At 39.3% G+C, this 25,406-nt stretch overlaps 2 protein-coding genes across 3 annotated transcripts; one reads left to right on the top strand and one right to left on the bottom strand.

The window, feature by feature from the left end:
* The first annotated feature begins 3,142 nt into the window (after nucleotides 1-3,142).
* LOC113544412 (myoneurin-like) lies at nucleotides 3,143-11,763 on the top strand. 2 transcript variants are annotated; one of them, XM_026943229.3, is made up of 3 exons: nucleotides 3,143-3,268; nucleotides 4,285-4,672; nucleotides 7,359-11,763. In XM_026943229.3, the coding sequence occupies exons 1-3, from the start codon at nucleotides 3,263-3,265 to the stop codon at nucleotides 8,648-8,650; spliced, it is 1,686 nt and encodes a 561-aa protein (XP_026799030.3). In that variant the 5' UTR covers nucleotides 3,143-3,262; the 3' UTR covers nucleotides 8,651-11,763. The 2 variants fall into 2 exon arrangements, with proteins under 2 accessions (XP_026799030.3, XP_053086823.1); XM_053230848.1 differs by having other exon boundaries at nucleotides 3,221-3,361.
* A 728-nt stretch (nucleotides 11,764-12,491) lies between these two features.
* Nucleotides 12,492-24,509, bottom strand: si:ch1073-291c23.2 (uncharacterized protein LOC799862 homolog). The gene is made up of 7 exons (XM_026943233.3): nucleotides 24,379-24,509; nucleotides 21,331-21,449; nucleotides 17,439-17,549; nucleotides 16,390-16,446; nucleotides 16,004-16,159; nucleotides 13,244-13,357; nucleotides 12,492-13,023 (listed from the first exon to the last, which is right to left on the bottom strand). Exons 2-7 carry the CDS (start codon nucleotides 21,445-21,447, stop codon nucleotides 12,985-12,987), a joined length of 594 nt encoding a protein of 197 aa, XP_026799034.1. The 5' UTR covers nucleotides 21,448-21,449; nucleotides 24,379-24,509; the 3' UTR covers nucleotides 12,492-12,984.
* Between the last annotated feature and the right edge of the window lie 897 nt (nucleotides 24,510-25,406).

Raw genomic sequence — 25,406 nt, 5'->3', positions numbered from 1 at the left:
GTAAAGTGGAACGACTGTTAAAGGTGCAATAATCGATTTTTTTTTTCATTGTACGGAAAACCTAGAAGAAATACATGGTTGTAAAAACAATGCACTAAGCCCTGGCCGTAGCAAACGTGTATTTACCCGCTGAGAAAACCCGTTTGTGAAACTAACCTCCGGTCCGAAATACTTGTTTGTGTTTGGATGAGCCTCCTGTCAGTCATCATATAGACACTCTAAGGGCGATCCTGGGGGCGGAGCTTCGTGAACATGGGCGGGAATGGGGGAGTGGGCTCAAGGAGTCAAAAAAAATCATTCTCCATCAAACCAATAGAGAGATAATCTTGAAAAACAAAGACTGATCTTACCTGATGCTTCTTTAATAATGCCAAAAATTAAATGAAAGAGCAGTTTTATCCAAAATTTTGCAAAAAGCTAATTAACATATCAATTATCAAAGTATCACCCAGTATTTAGCAGTTCAAATATAAACAGAAACTCATATAAACATATAGACTGCTTAAAAACCTCAAATCTCGATGTTATTTCTTGTTCTTACTTTTCACTATGAGTACCGCCATGTTGAAGTGACGTCACAAAATCTCTCAGAACAACTCGCCGTGCGTCCAAAATGGCTTACTGTGACAGCACCTACTGCATTCGTTTCAGTACCTACTGCTCAGCCGTTGTTATAATATGCACTGATCAGTATATGTCTGTAGTATGAATACAATCCGGCCATACTACATCCACCATGTTGGCGTTGTCATAGGTTACTATGACGTCATAATAACCGCAAAAACTTAAAGAGCCTGCCAGATTAAAGCATCTGCACCACCCTTACAGTAAAATGATTTATATGATAATTACGGTATTGTTGGTGTTTTGACAACGTTTGGAAGTACAGCACAGTGGAGACATCGGGCAGCTGCTCGGAGATTACGCCTTTAGAGACAGTTGTTGTTGTTGTTGTTGTTTAAAAAAAAAACATATCATCACCTAGTAAATTGTATACAGATTCAGATTTGATTCCTCGACTTCCTCATGCATGCATTTATTAAAATTATTGAGACTAATTTCATCCCATATGTTAGGCATTTAAAATTGCTTTCAAACTGCTACCCATGAACTGTCATAGGCCAGTTGAACATGCTTATAGGAGAAAACTAAACTATTCTTTTCCTTATACATACATGAGCTCACAGACACCCATGGTGGCTTATGTCACTTCGGTTGACAAGGAAGAGAAGAAGGCAATCCTTTACATCCAGACAACAGGGCCAGTTGTGCTTGCACTCTGGCCACAGATAGCTATGACATTGTTGCAATCTTCCATCAATAAGGAACTTAGAATGCACTTTACACTTGGGAGTCATGGGCGAGGTTTAGTAAGCGATTGTAGATTTATATTTTGTCATTAATGGATTATCTGTCATAGGTTAGGCCTGATGCTGTTTTCTAAATCTGGTCCACATGAATGTGTTCTGCATGTGTTCACGTTGGACAGTACATTGGCCTTTACCCTAGATAGTTTTTTTTTAACCCCAAAACTCCTGGTCCGGCATATTCCCAATATATTCCCGGCACTGACACTGCTTTCATGTAATTAACTACTAAGATATAAGATATAGTAGTTCTAGACATTTGACATTTACTATCAAACTACTTATTTATATTTTAATAGCTCATTGATTACATAGCACAATGGCTATAGTGGACTTCAGTGTGGATTCAGTGAGCCTACTGGTAGTTAATAATAGGACCAGGCTGCCCCCAGGTGACTGTCACAAGTGCCTGAGGCTAATTTGGAAAAGGCGGGAGCCACGTGCAGGACAGTTGGTTGAATCCTGACCGAGGGACTCCCTGTCAGCTGACTGGTACATGGGATTTGGCTTTGAGCTTTCAAAGTGGAACTGCATGTACCAGGGCACTAGCTGTGAGGTACACTGTCTTTAGGGCACTGCATGTGACTTTGTTGTTTATGTACTATTTAAAATATATATTGTTATTCGCATTATAGTTTTTATTCTTTTCATTGTTTTTGAAAATCAGAAATAACACTGAAGTTCTATGTAATGATATAATGCTGACATTACAGTCCCATATCAGTATTACAGTTAAATGGAAGTATATATATATATATATATATATATATATATATATATATATATATATATATATGTGTGTGTGTGTGTGTGTGTGTGTATAGCTCCTATAAATACTAGCAATGTAAATCTACTCACAATTTTAATAAAACTAGGATAATATACAAACCATTGTAAATAGTTTAGGTTCTGCGGGTTTTAGAATTTAAAAGTTATAATGGACTGAATAAATAAATGATGGACATATTAACCACATGTGCCTAATAAATCAATAGTTGGATTATGTTCATGTAATAGATCTGTGCTGCAATCATAAGGAGGTCCTTATGGATCCTGGAAAAAGTCTGGGAACTCCTGGGTTTAATGGACTCCTTATATCCCTATAAGTCCAGGGACACAGGTTTATTAGCATCATATAGTCATAAAATTGTCCCATTTCTTACAATCCTACACTCTCAGAAAAAGATTACTAAACTTTACCTTTCCTCAGGGGTACACATTTTGTACCTTTAGTATGTTTCTTTTACCTAGAAAGGTGCATGTAGTTTACCTTTAAATCTTTACCCCAAAATCTATCTTTCACTCCAGGTGAAAGACACATATTAAAGGAACAGATGTGTCCTTGAGAGTACCACCCCAGTCAGAAGTAATGGTAATGTACAGTACTTTTTTCCTGATTGTTTTCCTGAGTTTTCATTATGGAGCCTGATCATGGCACAAGTGTTAAACCTGGGAAATAATTATCCAGACTGCTACAAATAAGTAACAGGTTTCAGGGGAAATAAACGGATATTAATTCATTCACACAGCAGACTTGTTTTTAATCCAAGTGCCAAGTTCCATCGTGACGATTTTGTTGACAGAAGACCCGCCTGATCTGAATTAGCATCTCTGTAACGCAATCCTCTGTAGTAACCACGTGTTCCCGGCGCCGCGCAGAAGCAGCTGTCAACAAAACGTCACGCGGGGCTTTAACTGCGTTGCGTCGAGGCAGCGTGAAAGCCTATTGGCTGGAGTCATACGGTGGGCGGGGCTTTACCTTACGAGACCGCGGAGGTACCACAGGACGTCACGTAGCGCTCGCGATACAAAAACAGGCTTGCTGCTGTGTTGTTGCAGATGAAAGAGCGCGCGGGCTTCAGTGTGCGTCAGCTGTGTGTGTTTGTTCGTTTACAATGGACGTAAGTAATTACTTCACCCAAGTTTCATGCATTATGTTGTGTTTTATGGAAGACATAATGCTAACTAATTTGGATAATACAGTGAGTAATAAGGTAATAATTAACACAGTGAGCAAAATGCATGTTAGTGTTGGAACTAGATGTATTTGTGTAATGTATAGTTTTGAAGCTTTTCCCACTTCCTTTAGCAAAACTATAAATATAAATATGCAGTTAGTTAGTATTAATATTAGAGTTAGTACTTGGTACTGTCACTTTGGGTCTTATTAAAAATTGATTTGCATCATATAATCAAATCATTACTATATTGGAATATGTTACTTACTGAGTTTATCTTATCTTAACTGTTATGATAAAATATATATTAAAATGGTCAGTATATCTTAAATTCATCACAAAAATTAGCAATGAAAATCAGTTATTAGACACATGGAATGTTTCAGATGTTTTCAGATTTACAAAAGGAGGTGAAAAAGAGAGTTATTTTATACAGTGTATATATATATATATATATATATGTATATTTCTAACCTCATTTTACACTGATCATAATATCAAGTCAAATGGGTTTTTATTGTCATTCCTCTATATAGCTTGTACATTTGACCATGGTGCAACACAGAACAGTACACAAGACTACATAAAGTGCAAATACACAACTGCGTGAGATGAGTGCATGACAATAAATACACAGGACAGTAAATACACAGGACATGGGCTATATGGGCTATATGTAAACTATTGGTAGAGTAGTAGCCATATGTTTAGCATTCCATAAAGTGTCTGATGCAGCTTTGTGCAGTGCAGGTGTGCAGTTGTATCGAGTCAAATATCTAATATCTCTTAGGTAATTATATAATTACATATATAATTAATATCATTGTGATTTTAATATGCTTTGAAAAATTAAGCCAAACGTTCATGTTGGAAAGTCAATTAAGAACAAAGCTCAAATTGATTTTCACACAAATCTAACATAATAAACCCCAATGATGATTCTTTTTTTTTGCCACTAGATAAAAACTGAACCCATAACAAAACCTTCCCATGGCTTTGCTTTACTGAAAGAGCTGGACTTGCAGCGGAGAACAGGAGCCTTCTGTGACTGCGTGATACGTCTCCACGTGCACCCAGACAAGCTCTTCTTGGCCCATAAAAGTGTCCTTGCTGCCTTCAGTCCAGTGTTCGCCACTCTCCTTCCTCAGCACGGTTCCTTCCTGGACTTTACTTCCCCTTTGCTCACCCCGGAAACCCTGGCTTTGCTTCTGGAGTACATGTACACCGGCACGTTGCCCCCAAAGAGCCATGAAGAACCAGTGCTGTATGCAGCTTTCCACCTGCAGATGGAGCAATTGCAGCATGCACTGACCCACAGGAGAAACGAGAAAGAGATCACAGACACTGGTGAGTAATTTATTCTATAAAACCTAACTGATATATCAATATACAGCAAAGTATACAGAGTACAATAAGTAGTACACATACATAAATATGATATAAACATATACTAAGAGATAATAGAATAAAACATTATATAAATAGTAATTAATTTAGTTTATTTTAGTTGCTGGTGGTGAACCCACACAACATTGAAGAATTTTTTAAATGAAATTAAGCAGTATTTATGTAGATATAATCTATGTACCGAGGGATCCAAATGTCTGAGACCACACTGAAAATCGGGGATTTTTTTTTTAAAAAATGTAAAAATGGAAATAAACAAAGTTTTACAATTTTTTCATTAAAAGTTAGCCTCAACACACATTATATACATACATACATACACACACACACACACATATATATATATATATATATATATATATATATATATATATATATATATATATATATATATATATATATATATATACAGTGAGAGTAAAAAGTATTTGATCCCTTGCTGATTTTGTTGGTTTGCCCACTAATAAAGAGATGATCATTCTATACTTTTAATGGTAGATGTATTCTAACATGGAGAGACAGAATATCAAAACGAAAATCCAGAAAATAACTTTAAAGAATATATTTTAATTGATTTGTATTTCATTGAGGGAAATAAGTATTTGATCCCTCTATCCAAAAGCACTTAATACTTGGTGGCACAGCCTTTGTTTGCAAGCACAGCGGACAGACGTTTGTTGTAGTTAACCACAAGGTTAGCACACATATCAGGGGGAATTTTGGCCCACTCTTCTTTGCAGATCCTCTCTAAATCATTAAGGTTGGTGGGCTGTCACTTGGCAACTCGGACCTTCAGCTCCCTCCATAGATTTTCGATTGGATTGAGGTCCGGAGACTGGCTGGGCCACTCCATGACCTTAATGTGGTTCTTCTTGAGCCACTCCTTTGTTGCCTTTGCTGTATGCTTCGGGTCGTTGTCATGTTGGAAGACCCAACCACGGCCCATTTTCAACTTCCTGGCAGAGGGGAGGAGGTTGTCCCTCAGGACTGCACGGTACATGGCTCCATCCATCTTCCCACTGATGTGGTGAAGTAGCCCTGTGCCCTTGGCAGAGAAACACCCCCAAAACATAATGCTTCCACCTCCATGCTTGACGGTGGGCACAGTGGGGACATAGGCAGCATTTTTCTTCCTCCACACATGACGAGTAGAGTTTAGGCCAAATAGTTCAATTTTGGTCTCGTCTGACCACAGAACCTTCTCCCAATCACTTTGTACATCTTTGAGGTGATCATTGGCATACTTTAGGCAGGCCTCCACATGTGCCTTCTTAAGCAGGGGTACCTTTTGGGCACTGCAGGATTTTAATCCATTGCGGCGCAAAGTGTTGCCAATTGTTTTCCTGGTGACTGTGGTCCCAGCTGCCTTGAGGTCATTCACTAACTCCTGCTGTGTGGTTGCAGGCCGATTTCTCACAGTTCTCATGAACATTGCCACCCCACGAGGTGAAATCTTCTGTGGAGCACCAGACCGAGGTCTATTGATGGTCATGTTATACTTCTTAAATTTTCTCACAATTGCACCAATGGTTGTTACTTTAATACCCAGCATCTTGCTAATGTTTTTGTAGCCCATTCCAGATTTGCGCAGGTCAACAATCCTGTCTCTGAGGTCCTGAGAGAGTTCTTTGGTCTTACCCATGTTGGAGAGTTTGGAATCTGTCTGATTGTCTGATTCTGTGAACAGGTGTCTTTCATACAGGTGATTAGTTAGAACAGGTGTCTTCAATTCAGGTAACAAGTTGATTGGGAGTGTCTAACTGGTCTGTGAAAGCCAGAACTCCTAATGCATACTAGGGGATCAAATACTTATTTCCCTCAATGAAATACAAATCAATTAATATATATTCTTTAAAGTTATTTTCTGGATTTTCTTTTTGATATTCTGTCTGTCCATGTTAGAATATATCTACCATTAAAAGTATAGAATGATCATCTCTTTATTAGTGGGCAAACCAACAAAATCAGCAAGGGATCAAATACTTTTTACTCTCACTGTATATATATATATATATATATATATATATATGTATGGGGGATACAGTACATATAAATGTGAATTGGCCACAGACACAGATGAGGAATTTATCAATATTAATTAAGGACTCTATCTTCTTTTAACATTTTGTATTGTAATCACAACAAACCAAAGACTCTTCAAAGCTACGCAAGAGATATTTGATTGACATGCTCTACTTAATTTATTTAAATATGCCTCATTAAGGTTTCTAATGGCTTAAAACAGTCAGCATGTTTACTTTGTTAAATCATATTTTAAATCATGAAGTGTTCAAACACATTCAGTCAAGGTAAGAACAGAAATGCAGTGCAAATACAGCACCTAAAAAAGAAAGCAATGACCTTTCACAGAGCTGTAAAAAGATAAGAGTAAAAATGAAATTAACATTTTTTTGTTAAAAATGAAATTAACATTTTTTTTGTTTTTTGTTTAACATCACGAACAGCCGTAAAAAGTCTTTAGATCCGTTTTTGTTACCTTAAGGATCTTGTGAAACTTAATTTTCATTAAATGTCTTGTTGATTTCATCATGTAAGAGTATGCAAAATCTGCACTCAACTGTACCTTTCTACATACTTGATAAAGTTTTCTACCTTCCTTCTACAGTTCAGGACCAAACCAACAGAAAGAGGGGGTTTACAGAGCATGAAGCTCTATCTGCTTCATCATATTTTCCATATGGCTCAGACCAGCCACCACCATCCACACCAAGCTACGAGGCTGTGCCAGTCATACGCCACCTCAAGACGACGGGAAACAATAATCTTCCACTGCAAAACCACTGTCTTGATAAAACCCTCGATGTTGAGCATGTCTCAGAGGCCAACAAACACCCTCAGAGCTCTCAAGATAATAATTTATTGCTTGATTCATTTTTTGAGTCATCACAGTCAAAACATGACAAGACAGAGAATTCAGTTAATGACATCTCAGATGTTGTTGCTGAGGAAGTTGAAAAGTTTAATAGCTTCTGCAAGATTGGACAATTTCAATCCAATGGCTCTCATACCATCGCAGCTCTCCGTTCAAATACTTATAATAAAGATCAGTGTGTGCATAGTGCTGACACCAGGCCTAAACATTTGTCTCCAGATCCTGACTGTAGAATAAGTGCCAATATATGTGTTTCAGATGTGGACAGTGTCCAGTCATTAAATCCTTCTGAATCAGAAAGACATGTCCAAGTACCAGGAATTCTCTCAAACACCTTTAGTGATAAGAAGTCATACAACACCACTGATAACAACTCTGAGAACACATCTCATGCTGGTAGTCAACAAATGGCAGGAACTTGTAAAAGGCAAGACAATTTATATTTAGAAAATTCTAGCAGTTCTGACACAAATAGTACAATATGTGAAAAAGGAACTTCAGATCTTAATGAGTGGCATAAAATGGGCCAATATTATGCTCCAACATCTGAAATGGTGACTGTGGAAAAAGTTGTCTTGGGTGAAGAATCTCAAAAAAACAGTCATACTAATTGCTGTGACTTCTCCAAACTGAGGAAAGACTGTGTAAATCAGGGACACTTAAGATACCATTGCCTCCCAGAGTCAAATGATTCAGACAGTGACGAGACATCTCCAGGGTCTAATGTGGATGTGAAAGACAGCTCTGAAGTTCTGGAGACAATAGATGTGACAGAGATATTGTGCTCGACCAGAGAACAACTAAAGTCTGGATCTCTCACTTACTCAAAGACACGTCAGTTCCAGTGCTCTGTTCCAGAGTGTGAGAAGGCCTTCAGCCAGCGCGGGTCCTTGAATAGACACATGCGTTCACACCTGGGCATTCGTCCTTACTCCTGTCCCCTCTGCACCATGACTTTTTCCAGACAATACAGGGTCAATGAGCACATGCGTGTCCACCAGAGGAGCTGTGAGGACCCACCTTAATCCTTATGTCCTTAAGTGATACTGTACATAAAATTACTCCATTATTCATATTGGGTATATTCAGAGAATTGCCAGAGTGTCCAACTCTGGTCCAATATTCTGTGATGTACTGCAGAGTTGAACTATTATTTCTGGTTGTAACATATCCAGATAAGCTCAATTAGGCTTGGTAATTACCTGTCTTGTTGGAGAGAAGGGTCAGAAGTAGTGTAGGAATGTTCCTGTAGATCTCCTTCCTGGTAACTGTCACATTGAAGCACCCCATCATACTTGGCTTCCCGTGGATGAAACTCCACAATCCTCAGATCTCCTGGATGGACAAGGAAATCACCTGCTGGTCATCTTATTGTCACTGCCACTGCATCCAGGCAGCTCAGCTCGTCGTGACCTCAACTTCGGGGGAAATCCCAGAGGACCATACCCTCTCACGATCCCATCCAATTACTTCGATCTGAGGGAGGTTTTCAGTAAGGCCAAGGCCAACGGGTTACCCCTACACTGCTCCTATGACTGCACTTTGAGCTGCTGCTGGAGCCACTCCTCCTTGCAACTGGATTTACCCACTGACTGTAGCTGAACAGCAAGCCATGGAGGAGTACATCCAGGAGGCACTCCAGCAGAGGTACATCCACCTGTCCATGTCTCCCACCTCAGCTGGTTTCTTCTTCATGTGGAAAAAAGGGGACAGCCTCAGACCCTGCACTGACTATTGGGGATTAAACCGAATAACAGTCAAGTACTGGTACCCTCTGCCTCAAGTCCCTGGAGTCCTTGAGCAACTCACAAAAATTTTCACAAGACTGGACCTCCACAGTGCATACAACCTGGTGTGTATCTGGGAGGGGGATGAGTGGAAGACAGCATTTAGCACTTCCTCTGGCCACTACAAGTATTGTGTGATGCCATATGGAGTCTCTTGCACTCAGTCTTCCAATGCGTGTTAAATGATGTCCTGAGGGACATGCTGGGGAAATACATCATCGCTTATATCGATGATATCCTGATCTATTCCCCTCCTAAACTCAAGTGTTCCACATCTGTCAGGTCCTCCAGCACCTCATGAAACACCATCTGTATATCAAAGGTGAGAAGTGCGAGTTTCACCAGTGCACGATCATCAATCATCAGCCCAGACGGAGCAACCATGGACCAGGCCAAGGTGGCAGCTGTCATAGACTGGCCAACACCCAAGATGGGCAAGGACCTGCAGCGATTCCTCGGCTTCACTAAATCCTACAGGCATTTCATCTGGGGCTTCAGCTTCATAGCACATCCCCTGACTTCACTCCTCAGGAAGGGGCCTAAGTGCCTGGACTGGAACCCCGTCACCGAGAAGGTCCTTAACCAGCTCAAAGGTGCATTTACCACACCTCCCATCCTCAAACACCCTGACCCTTCATGGCCTTTCGTCATCAAGGTAGATGCCTCTGAGATGGGGATGGGAGCCATCCTGTGCCAGTGGTTCAGAAAGAAGCCTAAACTTCATCCTTTGGCTTCTCTAAGAAGTTATCCCCAGCTGAACAGAATTATGACACTGGGAACTGGGAGCTACTGATGGTGAAATTAGCCCTTGAAGAGTGGTGCCACTGGCTGGAGCAGGCCACTCACACATTCACAATATTCACAGATGACAAAAACCTTGAGTACCTCAAGCCTGCAAAGTGCCTGAACCCCCATCAAGCCCAGTGGTCCCTCTTCTTTGCCTGGTTCCAGTTCACCGTTTTCTACCAGCCCGGCTCCAAAAACATGCATGTATGCATGCCGCCCTCCCACGAGAGGGCAGCAAGGAGCTCATTCTTCCTTTCTCCTGCTTCGTGGGTGCCACTGACTGGGAACTGGACCAGGCCATCACTCGCACCCCTTAGCAGCAAATTCCCAGTGCATGTCCCCCAAACAAACAGTTTGTACTGGTTAAGCTGTGAGCCAGACTTATCACGTGGGCACACACCTCCGTAGTGACGGGCCACCCAGGCAAACAATGCACTTACCATCTGATGTGGAACAAATACTGGTGGCCAAACATGCATGCGGACATGCACCATGTTGTCTCTACCTGTACAGCTTGTGCCCTAGCCAAAGTACCATGAACTCTACTGGCAAGCTCCTGCCGCAGCCCACACCCCAAAGGCCCCACATAGCGTCCGATTTCATCCCTGACCTGCCAGAATCCCACAGTCATCCTGGTTATCATCGACCACTTCTTTAAATCACTGTACCTCATCCCCCTGCCCAGCCTGCCCACAGCCTTCCCCACAGCTGAGCTCCTCTTCAGCCATGTGTTCCGGTATTTCAGGATTCTGGAGGACATTGTGAGCGACCAGGACCCTCAGTTCACCTCTCAAGTGTGGGCCAGCTTTATGGAAAAACTGGGGTTAACCGTAAACCTGACCTCAGGTATCACCCACAAGCCAACGGGCAGATGGAGAGGGTGAACCAGGAGATTGGCCGGTTTTTGTGTATGTTCTGTGCAGATATCCAGGAGGATTGGGCCCAAGTCCTGCCATGGGCAGAATATGCCCAGAACTCACTGCTATACTCAGCGCCCCCAACACGCAACTCACTCCCTCCCGATGTGCACTTGGGTACCAGCCCCTCTGTTCCCCTGGAACACCTGCCCCACCCACTTGACAGCTGCAGACAATTGGTTCTGGCAGAGCGAACAAGTATGGGAAAGCACCAAACCAGTGTCTCAAACAGGTGGCCCAGACAAACAAAGACAACAAAGACCAGCACAGAGGAGAGACCCCCCTACCAGCTGGGAGACAGAGCCTGGCTTGCCACCAGAGACCTTTGACAACCCCAAACATGTACAAAGTTAAGCCCCAGGTACATCGGCCCCTTCAATGTCCTTAAAAAGATCAACAAGGTCACCTACAAGCTGGACCTCCCATGACACTGCTGCATAGACCTCTCATTTCACATCTCCAACCTGGGCCCCTAGCCACTAACCTCCCGCCCACCATCCCATCAGCCCCTCTCGACAACAAAAGGTCAACCTGCGTACCTGGTAAAAGCAATATTCAACTCCCATAACAAGACTGGCTGGCTAGAGTACCTTACTGAGTGGGAGGGGTACAGACCAGAGGAACAATGTTGGGTCCCAGCACACGACATCCTTGACATCCTCTGTCAGGTCATCTCAGCCAGAACTCGATTTCCCAGAACACATCTCGGCCCACAAACACAGCCGCCCCAGACTGCTCTTCCCATGATACACACACCTTGTCATGTTCACAGTCACTGGACTTCTGATCATGTACACTTCTCACTAATCACCACTGGAACTATATATTGGACTCTCACACACATTCACTGTGAAGTAAACACTCAGTTTGTTTAGTGCACCTGACTTTACCAAGCCTTTGATGTCTGTGATCACCGTTCTGTTTTTTTAACTTTTGCAAGTTTTGGCCTAGCCCTGTTTACTCTGTTTGTTGATTGCCTGACCTAAGCCTGTTTTTGACCTTGATCTTGCCTAACATTTTTGGATTTGTCTGCCTGCCTATGCTAAAAAATACTTAATGCAACTGCATCTGTCTCACCCTTCTCTCACATGACGTCAAACAGTTTTCCCCTTTCAATTATTTTAAATATTGGCGTCAATCTCTTTGAAAATCTGTTACAAGTAGGTATGGTGAAAACCATAATACTGGATTATAATGTAAATGTTAATTTATTGACATAAGCCTGCCATTGGACATAAAAAGATTGTTTGATGTAATGTTTGTTGATGAGACAACTGAGCATTGGCCTAAAGCTATACTGTCATTTATTTGACAACTGATGGTAATGCATGAGATGCATAATAACTAATATGAGGAGCTGTAAATGCAAACATACATTGAATATACAAAAATGCATTTATTATAGTCAGTGGTTGTTTACATCAAAACGTCATCATCGTTTTGTTAGATTTATTCAATACAAAATTAAAAAGATTATTTGGCAATATACATTTCCATATATGAACTAGTACAGTGTTTATGTGTATGCTATAGTGAAATGTTTCACATTTCAGTTGTTTTTTTATGCCAAGAAGGAAAAGAATGGTAAGATATGAGTATGCTCCATCCCAAACGCTAGAGCATAGAGATCCCATTCTAACAAGATTTTTTTCACAGTCTTTATTTCTAGCAATCATACAGTGTGGCCTGAAGAGCTAAGTTAATTAGCCATTAAGCAAACGGCTTTCAATTTGTTTCCTGTGTACACTGTCACAAGTAACTTGTTCTTTTCAGTTTTCTTGACGACACCTCCTTGTTAGAATGAATTCTAATGAGCTCTCTATCACAGACTAGCGTTTGGAGTTCACCCAAGGTCTCTCTAAAGAGGCCTCACTCTGCTGAAGGTGGGTAACGCATGACCACGAACATCTACGGAGAGGGAGAGAGAGAGAGAGAGAGATTAACGGATGCTGTCACACACAATATAGTATATCACAGATTCACATTGTGACATTTCTCCAAAACTGACATATGATACATATAATAATGCTACTTATTGTGCTTTTTAGCTTCTTAAACATTTGTACAAATCATCTAAAGAAGAGGATTAAATGGAGAGATGATGGGAAAATAAGGAATTCATTTTAACCTGTGTATGAGTTGAGCGCAGTGCTAGACGGGCGAACACAGTCATGGCAATGAGGATCACTCCCGCCACCAAGCTGTGGAACAGGAACACGGCTTCCAGGCTGTAGAGCTGCATCTGAGAAATGGGAACACTGTTTAATATCAATGGTCTTAATGTCAGATAAATTTGTTTCATTTAAGTAACACTTGAAGGGAGTAAAATTATCTGCAAGTGAAGATTATGTTATAAAAATGTAATAATCTTATAATAATTCATAATACATCTAAGTCTGAGAAATATTTGCTAAATTTGCCTATGTTCAAGACTTGTTCATTTGCTGATGGATTGTTTTTTGCAGTGTAGGTTATCTATTATATATAGGTTATAGGTATAGGGTATAGGTTATCCTACAATGTCATATCTATTACAATTTTTAAAAATGCTATTAATTGGAAAATTGGCATATTGTACTGTGGTTTACATACTATACTAGGAATTAAATTATCAGGTTAAGGTTCCCTGCCAGAGAGCCACGAGTTCTATGTTTGTGTTGTATTCAATTTGTTTCTGATAAGAGCAGTAGCTCATCGTTATGGGTCTATGCTTCCTAAAACTATCTGACGTAATGCGTAGATGCAATAATGTTGGTTGAACAAGGGGTGGAATGGTATAATAACCTTTTGGCCATTTTCTGAATCATGGTTTTATGAATAGTGTGGTATTTGCTTAGTAAATACTTTGTATTTACTTAGAGACCACTTTATCCTGGTTATCCAGGGGAGAGCTTATCCCAGTAACACTAGGTACAAGGTAGGAATGTACTATGGTTGGGATGTCAGCCCACTGCAAATTTTAAAATTTACTTTAAAAATTTTAAAATGACTATTTTAAAATGTACTTTAATGAGAATGATTCTAATGATAGATGTTTAACAAGCTTACCACAAACTTCACTACAACACATTTTGCAATGGAGCACCTTGTTGTATTATGTAAATCAGTATGTAAACATTGCTAGTATATTAGGTTACTTATTATTGCTAGCTTGGTAGCTTACTGGTAAGATTGAGTGAGCATGCTAGTTAACCAGATAGCTATTGCAAATTTTTTGATTAATTAAAACAGACCCACAACATATGCAGCTTAATTTTATACCACTTCAAGCCTTTTTTTAATTTAAGCAAAAATATTAAATAGTAATCAGCATATAACATTTTTTACTTTTCAAACAATATGGATCTACAGTATATTGTTTACTTCTTTACTATAGTAACAGCCATGATTAAATCATAGAAACATCAGAACATCACACCTTTCAGCCCTTTTTGGGGCTTAAAATAACCTACAGGCCTAGATTCTGTAATATGAAAGTTATTTGTTATACCTGAAACAACATTTTTTCTAGATGAGCCTTCACTAAGATAAATTAATACAAAGGTATCATTAACTTTACTTATGGTATATGGAGATGTTGGAATTTTAAAAAAGTTCTAACTTTTCTATATATATTTTGGTATATATATATATATATATATATATATATATATATATATATATATATATATATATATATATATATGGACAGCATGTCTGCCCACTTCCACTGAGAAAACAAACAATGTTTCTCACAATCTTCAGTGAACACTGAAAATAGTGTGAACAAGCACAAGACACAATGGCATCTTGTTATTTTGTGTTAGTCTGCACTGGTTTGACTCTACTTTGATTTATTCTTTGGATTTTCAAGTTTGGAACTTCATGACATATTCAGTGGTATGTAACATTCTTATAACAGTCATTCATTTTTGGCCAAATACATCAGATGGAATCTTATTAATTCTAAAATTTTGGGGGGAAAATTTGTCACATCTGCCAATAGCAGTGCCATATTGTACACTGTCGATAGGTTGTGTACCTGAATGAATGTAACTTATTCAACTGGATCATCAGACAGTTGCCTTTTGTACTTTATATTAAAAACACAACATTAACACTCTTTTCCAGGATGACAACGGTATGATACATGGCCAAATGTGTGTAGGACCTGTTCAGCAAGCATTTTAGAACGCTGGGACACTTTGATTGGCCTGCAAAACCACCAAATTTCGCAGGTAAAACCAAAATAAGCACCACAAACTCTGGCTGAGTAGTGAGTCAGTACTGAGTATACTGAGTCAGTGGAAGAGTGGGCAGAAATTGACAGAAATTTGCGAGACACTGGTGGAATCTTAATCTCACTGGATTGGTGCTGCTATTTCATTAGGGGAGGCGTAACCAAACATCAGAAAAGAAATGGCATGTGGCTAATTTTTTCATGAGCTTATGTATATTTGCATATACTAGGCCGTAAATCATTTTATTGATTTTTCCTGTAGTCTTTGCAATGAGAATAGTGGTGCAATGGATTTTATTTGGTGCCTGCATTTTTCTCTACACACAAAAATAACAGCCAAATTCTCTTAATGACATAAGTAAATGTTCAGAAAATCAATTTCTGTACCACAGAATGCATTGTAAAATGACTTTATCTTACAAGATACAATAGATTTACTTTCTAGATATAACCTGCCTGTTTTATTTGAATAATTTCAGTAGTCAATCTCCCTCTTCAATGAGAGGGAGTGGGGTTAATCTATGTTACTGTGCAAAACATACTGTGCCAAAAAAGAAATAAAATAAAAACAAAATTCATTCTACCCTTAAAGAATATATGTTTTATCATTCAAATATAAGTATCTTATTCTTATCCACAAATACAAGTCTTCTGTTGCTGATAACTTACATAATGTTCCACGGTCACTTGTGTTTCGTTGTCGTTGAAATTCTCTGGATACATCATATAATGATAAGAGTGTGAGGCTAAAGTTTTGCTGAAAATTATTGCACCAACTAAAGTCCCAAGTATTGCAAGGATACTAAACACAAGACTAATTGTGACCTGCAAGGGAAAAAGGTCCACATTAATGAACTTTAATTAAATTAATAATTAATGAAATTATATTATTATTCTTTTATTATCTTAAAGCATATTATTCAGTAACTACAGCAAAACTAATAGCAAAGTCATGTAGTTATGAGAGGGAGACATGGAACTCCAGAGCTATTGTCATGTCATGCAAGTTTAAGGGGTTAAAGCTATATCATAAAACTTAAACTTAGAGCACTCACCATCTTTTTCGTGGTGTTGCGTTCTGACTGTATGTACAGAACACCACAAATAAAGTACTGCAAGACAGAAAATACACATTAGTAAGAGCTTAAGTACATCATACAGATAAGCATTTGATTCAAAGTTCTTCTACTTAATTACTGCTGCTAAATGTGCGATCATAAAGTACTCATTCGAACACTCTCAAATGACTATTTACATTAAAAGTACAATGATCAGTACGTCAACTGTAGTGACTCCATTTCATTAATTCCTGGAAAGATTCACTTTACAAACATAAACAAAACCCACTGTGTTACAAGCATAAATGTGCTTTCTCCTTCTGTCATTCTCTTATACTATAGTCCTTCCATCTGTTATTTATTTACCAGTATGTATATGTAATTCTGCTCATCCTAGCTAAAATAAGTTTGTACTGTTTGTATATAAGTATGAATATGTAAAGAAGAAACATTAATGCAGATAAATCCAGCACTACTTCTACACCATCTGTGTAAGCAGTTTATAAAGCACAATTGGGCAGATGCTTTATAAACTGGGTAAATTTATGGAAATGCACGAGCAGAATGTATGAAAAATGGTAATAATCATGCACCACAATATTACTGTTTTCGATGTGTAATAGTAATGTAATGACATATGTACTAATATAACACACCTGTAGCAGTTAAAGTGTTAAATCAGACTTTTCACACATAAATTACATAATAAAATCTATTGGAAACTGTTGAAATATAAAATGGCCTTCTTAAGAGGTTTGCTGTTAGTCCTCAAAAGTAGTTTTTCAAAACTATAGAAATTAAGTTTGTTTTAGAAGTTCATTAAAACATCTTGCATCACATTCAAGGGACAAGCTTCGTCTGTACTAGTATATATTACTATTAATAGAATAATTCAGATTTCTATTTCTTGGTATACACTCCTAGTTGTAAATTATTTTACAGATTTAAAATGAGGAGAATCACTAGAGATTTGCAGTTTCAGATGTGTGTATGTTCATTATTTGTACATGTCTTGTCAACCACGCAAAGAAAAATAAATTCTTTACCAAGATGCCCAGCCAAAAGGGGCTATAGTTTTCTGCTGATGTTTCCATAATGTCTCCTTTCAGAGGAATCCCAAACAAGAACATACACAAGCCCAGGAACAACAGCACAATCTTGTACATAAGAAACACAGGAAAACATAAGATAGGTCAAATCTGAAATGCGGGGTATTTTCATTTTAACAGTTTTAAAAGTTGCTTGATATAAGAGACAAATAAAATCTTGCTTCACTCAAATATGGCCATGTGACTGCAAATGTGTAAGAATTCAGTCCAGCTCTTATGAAAAAGTTATGAGTGATTCTTAAGGTTTGAGATCAGACACCATAGTAAATTTGGTTTTATACTGGCCATTTAGCTTCCTCTCTTTTTTTAAGTCATGGATAAAACATTAAAAAATCCCTTCATGTTTTACTACAAAGAAAACAAAGAACAAACTAGAATCAGATATTTCCTTAACACGAAGAAGATTGACAACCAGGCTGAATAGTGTAGAATTAATGACTAGGTTATCCTACTGTTATGGGCCTCACATTACTCCAGAATAAACTGCCTGAATTTATTTTCGCACTGCAGGTCTAGATTAAACACAGTTCAAACCTAGAGAACTAAGTATACATATATTATAAACATATACATATGTGTGTGTGTGTGTGTGTGTGTGCTGGATATATATAGATCCAGCTGTAACAATGAATGATAGATACACACCGATCAGCCATAACATTATGACCACCTGCCTAATATTGTGTTGGTCCCCCTTTTGCTTTCAAAACAGCCCTGACCCATCGAGGCATGGACTCCACTAGATCCCTGAAGGTGTGCTGTGGTATCTGGCACAAAGAAGTTAACAGCAGATCTGGGGAATTTGGAGGCCAAGTCAACACCTTGTCATGTTCCTTGAACCATTCCTGAACAATTTTTACAGTGTGGCAGGGCGCATTATCCAGCAGAAAGAGGTCACTTCCATTAGGGAATACCGTTGCCATGAAGGAGTGTACTTGGTCTGCAATAATGTTTAGGTAGGTGGTATGTGTCAAAATAGCATTCACATGAATGTCAGGACCCAAAGTTTCCCAGCAGAACATTGCCCAGAGCATCACACTGCCTCCGCCAGCTTGCGTTCTTCCCATAGTGCGTGCTGGTGCCATCTCTTCCCCAGGTAAACGATGCACACGCACCTGGCCTTCCATATGATGTAAAAGAAAATGTGATTTATCGGACCATTTATTCTTCCATTGCTCCGTGGTCTAGTTCTGATGCTCACCTGTCCATTGTAGGCACTTTTGGCAGTGGACAGAGGTCAGCATGGGCATTCTGACAGGTCTGCGGCTACACAGCCCCATACGCAGCAAGCTGCGATGCACTGTGTGTTCTGACACCTTTCTATCATAGCCAACTTTAACTTTTCAGCAATTTGTGCTACTATAGCTCTTCTGTGGGTTCAGACCAGACAGACTAGCCTTCACTCCCCACGCACATCACTGAGCCTTGTTTCCCATGACCCTGTCGCTAGTTCACCGGTTGTCCTTCCTTGGACCACTTTTGGTAGGTACTAACCACTGCACACTGGGAACACCCCACAAGGCCTGCCGTTTTAAAGATGCTCTGACCCAGTCATCTAGCCATCACAATTTGACCTTTGTCAAAGTCTCTCTAATCCTTATGCTTGCCCATTTTTCCTGTTTCCAACACATCAACTTCGAGAACCGACTGGTCACTTGCTGCCTAATATAGCTCAACCCTTGACAGGTGCTATTGTTACGAGATAGTCAATATTATTCACTTCACCTGTCAGTGGTCATAATGTTATGACTTGGTGTAGATGAATGATATATATATATATATATATATATATTGCCAAAAGTATTGGGACACCCCTCCAAATCATTCAATTCAGGTGTTCCAATCACTTCCGTGGCCACAGGTGTATAAAATCAAGCACCTAGGCATGCAGACTGCTTCTACAAACATTTGTGAAAGAATGGGTCGCTCTCAGGAGCTCAGTGAATTCAAGCGTGGTACCGTGATAGGTTGCCACCTGTGCAATAAGTCCATTCGTGAAATTTCCTCGCTACTAAATATTCAACGGCAATTGGGAACAACAGCAACTCGTAAAATCACAGAGCGGGGTCAGCGCATGCTGAGGCGCACAGTGCGCAGAAGTCACCAACTCTCTGCAGAGTCAATAGCTACAGACCTCCAAACTTCGTGTGGCCTTCAGATTAGCTCAAGAACAGTGCACAGAGAGCTTCATGGAATGGGTTTCCAAGGCCGAGCAGCTGCATCCAATCCTTACATCACCAAGTGCAATGCAAAGTGTCGGATGCAGTGGTGTAAAGCACGCCGCCACTGGACTCTAGAGCAGTGGAGACATGTTCTCTGGAGTGACGACTCACGCTTCTCTGTCTGGTAATCCGATGGACGAGTCTGGGTTTGGCGTAGGAGAACGGTACTTGTCTGACTGCATTGTGCCAAGTGTAACGTTTGGTGGAGGGGGGATTATGGTGTGGGGTTGTTTTTCAGGGGTTGGGCTTGGCCCCTTAGTTCCAGTGAAAGGAACTCTTAATGCTTCAGCATACCAAGACATTTTGGACAATTTCATGCTCCCAACTTTGTGGGAACAGTTTGGGGATGGCCCCTTCCTGTTTCAACACCAGTGCACAAAGCAATGTCCATAAAGACATGGATGAGCGAGTTTGGTGTGGAGGAGCTTGACTGGCCCGCACAGAGTCCTGACCTCAACCCGACAGAACACCTTTGGGATGAATTCTCTGTATTCTCAGCATCCTAAAGAATTTACAGGGTACAAACCTTACACAATTTGAAAATGCGGAAGGTTTGTACCTTGTAAATTCTTTATGTCATGAAAACCACATGAAGTGGGCAGCTTTCAATATGTTAAAAAAAAGGTAAAATCAGCTTTTTGTTTGTTATGCCATACTCTCAGACTCTTGGTAGCAGAGCATGCCTTTGCATTTATGCACACCACAAAAATACTGAATACCTAAAAATGGGTATGCAGTTGACAAGCTAGATGGCTAGATGCTCTCCTTCACTCCCACATTAATTTCATGAGTTCATACCATACCAAGGCTGAAACACTCTCACACCTCCACCTCACTCTACCTACAGAAGAGACCACAGAATCTATATTTCCTGAGTTCCACTTTGTTGGTGCTCTAAGGAGCACTGACCATAAATAGCCCAAACATGTAATAATCAACCTTTCTTTCTTACCATGGAAAGAGTTTGGCTGTCAAACAGAGACCTCTGTTTAAAGCAGGGTGTAGGAAATTCAAGCCCATTGGTCTCTTCAAGGTGGTCAAATGAATCAATGACGTCGTACTAGCTCAACTTACCTAACCATTACCATTTCACGTTTCCCTCCTCAAACCCATGGTATTAGGTCCTATGCGTTGTTTTACCCATAACTCATACAGGTTTTTGATAATTGCTTAGCCTGGTTTAGTCTGTGTGAAGATCGTGTTTGAGTTGGACTTGCCCTTGTGATTTGCAATAAACACCCTGCATTGTATCCAACTCTCTGCCTCATACTTATTTTCAGCATCATTTAGCTGGAGAACCTTGTGAATGAATTCAATTGTAGTTTTTTTCTGTCCTTAACAGAGTGAAAATATGTTTTTGACTTTTTTTGTACATTTGCCTATTGGAGAAATAGTTGAGCACAAATAATTGTGCCCAATATAAAACCAAGTTTACCACAGCTGGGAATTAGGTTTCCTTGGTGTAGCTGTTCTGAAGACTTCACTTGTGTAATATTCAACAAAATCACTCTTTCTAATTTATATTCCTATGAATTCTTTGTGTCCTGACCTTGTCATGTTTGTGCTGCTGGATGCAATCAGGAATGTGTGGGTGTTTTCTCTCTCACCCCAACAGATCTTGGCTCTCCTCTGAGGAAGCGGTGCAGAGGTTTAGCGCCACCGGCAGTTTGTGTGCTTGGTCCCTTAATCTCCTGCATGGGCTCACTACCTGCATTTGTGTCCATCTCTGTGAAGATTTTGGTAAAACAGTTTGAGTAGAACATTTTAGACACTGAGCTATTGGTATAGGTTGAGGTACACTCACCGTACCACTTTATTAGGAACATGTGTACATTCATAACTGCTCATTCATGCACTTATCTAATCAGACAACAGTCTGAATTTACACAGAATAGTGCAAAAAACAAAAAACATCCTGTGAGGGTCTGCAAGGATCTGCCGGCTATAACACCTTGAGAGAAATCAGAGGAGAATTATCAGATTGGTTTGAGCTGACAGGAAGTCTAAAGTAAGTTATATAAGCACTCTTTACAATTGTGGTGAGTAGAAATCATCTCAGAATGCACAACACATCAAACTTTGAGGTGGATGGGCTACAACAGCAGACGACCACATCAGGTTCCACTCCTGTCAGCCAAGAACTAGAGGTCAAGAGGCTACCATGAGCACAGACTCACCAAAACTGGACAGTTGAAGACTGGAAGAAGACCAGATGATTTTGTTTTCTAATCTTCAACTGCCGATTTTCTGTGAGCCTTTGCCCACGATAGCCTCAGATTTCTGTTCTTGGCTGACATGAGTGGATCCCATGATGGTCTTCTGCTGTTGTAACCCATGCACCTCAATGTTCGACATTTTGTGCATACTGAGATGCTTTTCTGCTCACCATGGTTGTAAAGAGTGATTATATAACTTACTATATCCTTCCTGGCAGCTCAAACCAGTCTGGCCACTTTCCTCTGACCTCTCTTATCAACAAGGCATTTCTACCCACAGAACTGTCACTCACTCAATGTTTTTTGTTTTTTATACCATTCTGTTGTGCGTGAAAATCCGAGGAGATCAGCAGTTTCTGAAATACTCAAACCAGCCCATCTGGTACTAACATCCATGCCACAGTTGAAGTCACAGAGATCACACTTTTTCTTTATTCTGTTTGATATGAACATTAACTGAAGCTCTTGACCTGTATCTGCATGATTTTTTGCTTTGTGCAGCTGCCACATGATTGGTGGATTGGGTAACTGCATAAATGAGGTGTACAGGTGTTCCTATTAAAGTGACCGGTAAGGATATATTAGTAGATCTCCAGGAGGAAGGTATGGTTTAGCTATTGGGACTTAATGTTGATGTGATCAGTATTTAAACAGTAGTTATTATAAGCGTTATAGTTAGCTAGTAGTTCTGCAGGAGAAATTTAAGACTCAGTAATTACTGCTTCATTAATAATTAACTCCTAGTTACACTTATTGAGTAATTAACTAGTTGTTCTTAGTAGTTAGTAAGAATAAGATAAGTGTTAATGAAGAATTATTCATTTGTTCCTGCTTAGTTCCTGCATAGTTACCTTGAGCTGTTGAGTTGTTGAACAATATCGTATTGGTAAATGTTACCAAAATCTGAATTAAAGCTTTTAATGATTATAGATTTTAGCTAGATTAGTGGGCCAGCATCAAGTACAGTTGGCAAAAATACTCAGTCTTTTAATTCTTATCAAGAATAAGTATATTTAGGGGTTATTATGAAAAATGAAAAAAAGGTTCCTTTTAATACATGATGAATGTTGGAACACGATGAATGTTAACTTAAACAGTCTTTTAGACAGTGTTAGCTATCTAACGTTAGCTGGGTCACACAATACCATAGTTTTGTTTTGAAAGAGCAATTTATTTATGACCACTTTTCCATCCAGCTTGTTTGCATCATTGATTTGTGGGGCTCTAGCTAGATAGTACTTATATTTTAAGTATTAGTCTATCAAAAGAATGCACTGTTAATTTTTAGGTAAGGAGCTGTGTGGTGTATGTTTGCTTATTTCTAGTTTATTGATATGTTTTCTCCAGTGAAATTCTAGCTAGCTAAAGCAACATTAGCTAGCTAGCAATGTTCACATTTGAAAAGTTTCATTCATATTAGTATTAAAATATATGGCTATACTGAAGACTCAATTGATCTGTCACTGTGTTATGCCTCGCTAACTAGCTAGCTTTGCTGGATGACAATATCAAACGGAGCTGCATTCAGCTCCTGGAGGAACATTGTTTCGTTTCACTGTGTACTGTACCAGGTGTATATGGTTGAAATGACAGTAAAACCACTTGACTTGAGAATGAGGTCACTTTTGTTACATTTTTTTCGCCCCAAAATCTAAAAATGCTTTATTATAGGCTCATTAGAATCAGAATGGTGCTTTACTGGCCAAGTACATTTGCATATTTCAGTAACTGTCAAGCTCCCATTAAAAGAAAAAAACAAAAAATCCTATTTTCTCCCAATTTAGTCATTGCATTTCCCACCCACTGGGTATTTCTCTCCTCCCCTTTGAGAATGAGAGCTAACATGTGCTTACTCTGAGACAAGTGAAGACACCGCATCTTTTACATCTGCTGCATAGAGCAGCTAAACATGTTGTAGGAGACATAGTAAAGTAATAGTACCTGAAGTACTTTCTGGTGACCAAGGTACAAAGGGTCAGCTGTAATTTTTCATGCTTCCTGACTCAGGACGGCAAAACTTGCATCTGTACCTGTATCTTCCAGGTCTGTTTTAACACAATTTTCCTATGTATGTGCAATTTAAACTATTGAAGGCTGAAGACTGGCATTAATGTAGTAAATTACGTGAAATTTATCCTAATTTTTGGTGACCTTCAAGATTACTTGCTTTTGATTAGATTCTACTGATGATAAGTAAATAAAACATTAAAAGTTTATAATCACAAGAGTCATCAGAGTTTCATGTTCATGCAAATGTGTTCATTTTTTTCACATTAGAGCTGTTCAAGGATGTTTCTAACTTTGAGTTCACTTAATGACAATACAAACATGACACTATACACTACATTTAATATCTAACACATCTGCACAATCCCAACAAAAACATTCTGACTGCAGTAATATATCTTATCATTAGGAAAGAATTAAAATTTAACATACCTTCAACTGGCTGTGGGTGAGGCGCGTAGATTTTACAGTGTTTCACAACAGCAAAGAGGGGAGGGGGCAAAGGGGGATGGTAAAAAGTGGGACGAGTAGAGGACGGGGTGGAGACTGAGACACCATGTTTGGGATTGCGTGTGTATATGTGTGTGCCATTCCAAAAGTTCACTGCAAATACAGAAGAGGAGAAGAGCAGTAACCTTTGACTATTGTAATATGTGAAAACTTTGCACGAACATTATAGTCACCAAGCGCACCAGTTAAATGCAAAAACAGGAAATGGTGTAAAGTTTGGAAATAGAAAGAGTGAGAGAAGTGGAGAAAGAGAGGGAAAGGGGCGATGAGAGGATGTAAATAAAGCCACTGGAGTAGTGAAGAGACACGATACAGCTGGCTCTCACAGCCAAAGGCATTTATGATGGTTTAAGTTGATACAGATGTTGATTGCCAGATGTTCAGGCCTGTTTTTTGTGGACCACTTTGAATTAATGATAATATTGTGTAATCTGAATGAAATGTTAAGTTAGGATTATAACAACCAATGGCATTTAGATTAATAACTAGGTAATTTTATGACAGTGAACATAATTGGGAACTATCCTTATTTATTTGAAAACCCTAGAAAAAAAATACATATATAATTTGTGAAGATAGTATATTTTTGTATGTTTATGTAGAGCACACTGCTCAACCACAGTGTCTAAATAAATAAACAGCTTCTCATCTACATAAAAGCCTAATAAGTTCGACATGTCCAATGCAACATTCTTGGTACTAAAATCATAAAATCAAGACATGTTATTGTCTCAGCATAACTGAGGATATGGACTACCCCCCTCAACAGAGCTCTTTTTGTTCAGCTGTAAATAACATTCCTCAAATTTCCTGGGAGCTTGTCCTCTGATCCCACCCAAGTGACTGCACACAGCTGCAGAGGAAGCCGTTCTCGTATTACCCTCTTATATGAGTGGTTCAGATAGGTTTAGATAGTTAATTCAGATTAGATTTAGTCTAGATTTAGTTAG

Source organism: Pangasianodon hypophthalmus, chromosome 28 (genome assembly GCF_027358585.1).
Source record: "Pangasianodon hypophthalmus isolate fPanHyp1 chromosome 28, fPanHyp1.pri, whole genome shotgun sequence".
Taxonomy (NCBI): Eukaryota; Metazoa; Chordata; class Actinopteri; order Siluriformes; family Pangasiidae; genus Pangasianodon; species Pangasianodon hypophthalmus.
This window is presented reverse-complemented; position numbering and strand designations above follow the sequence as displayed.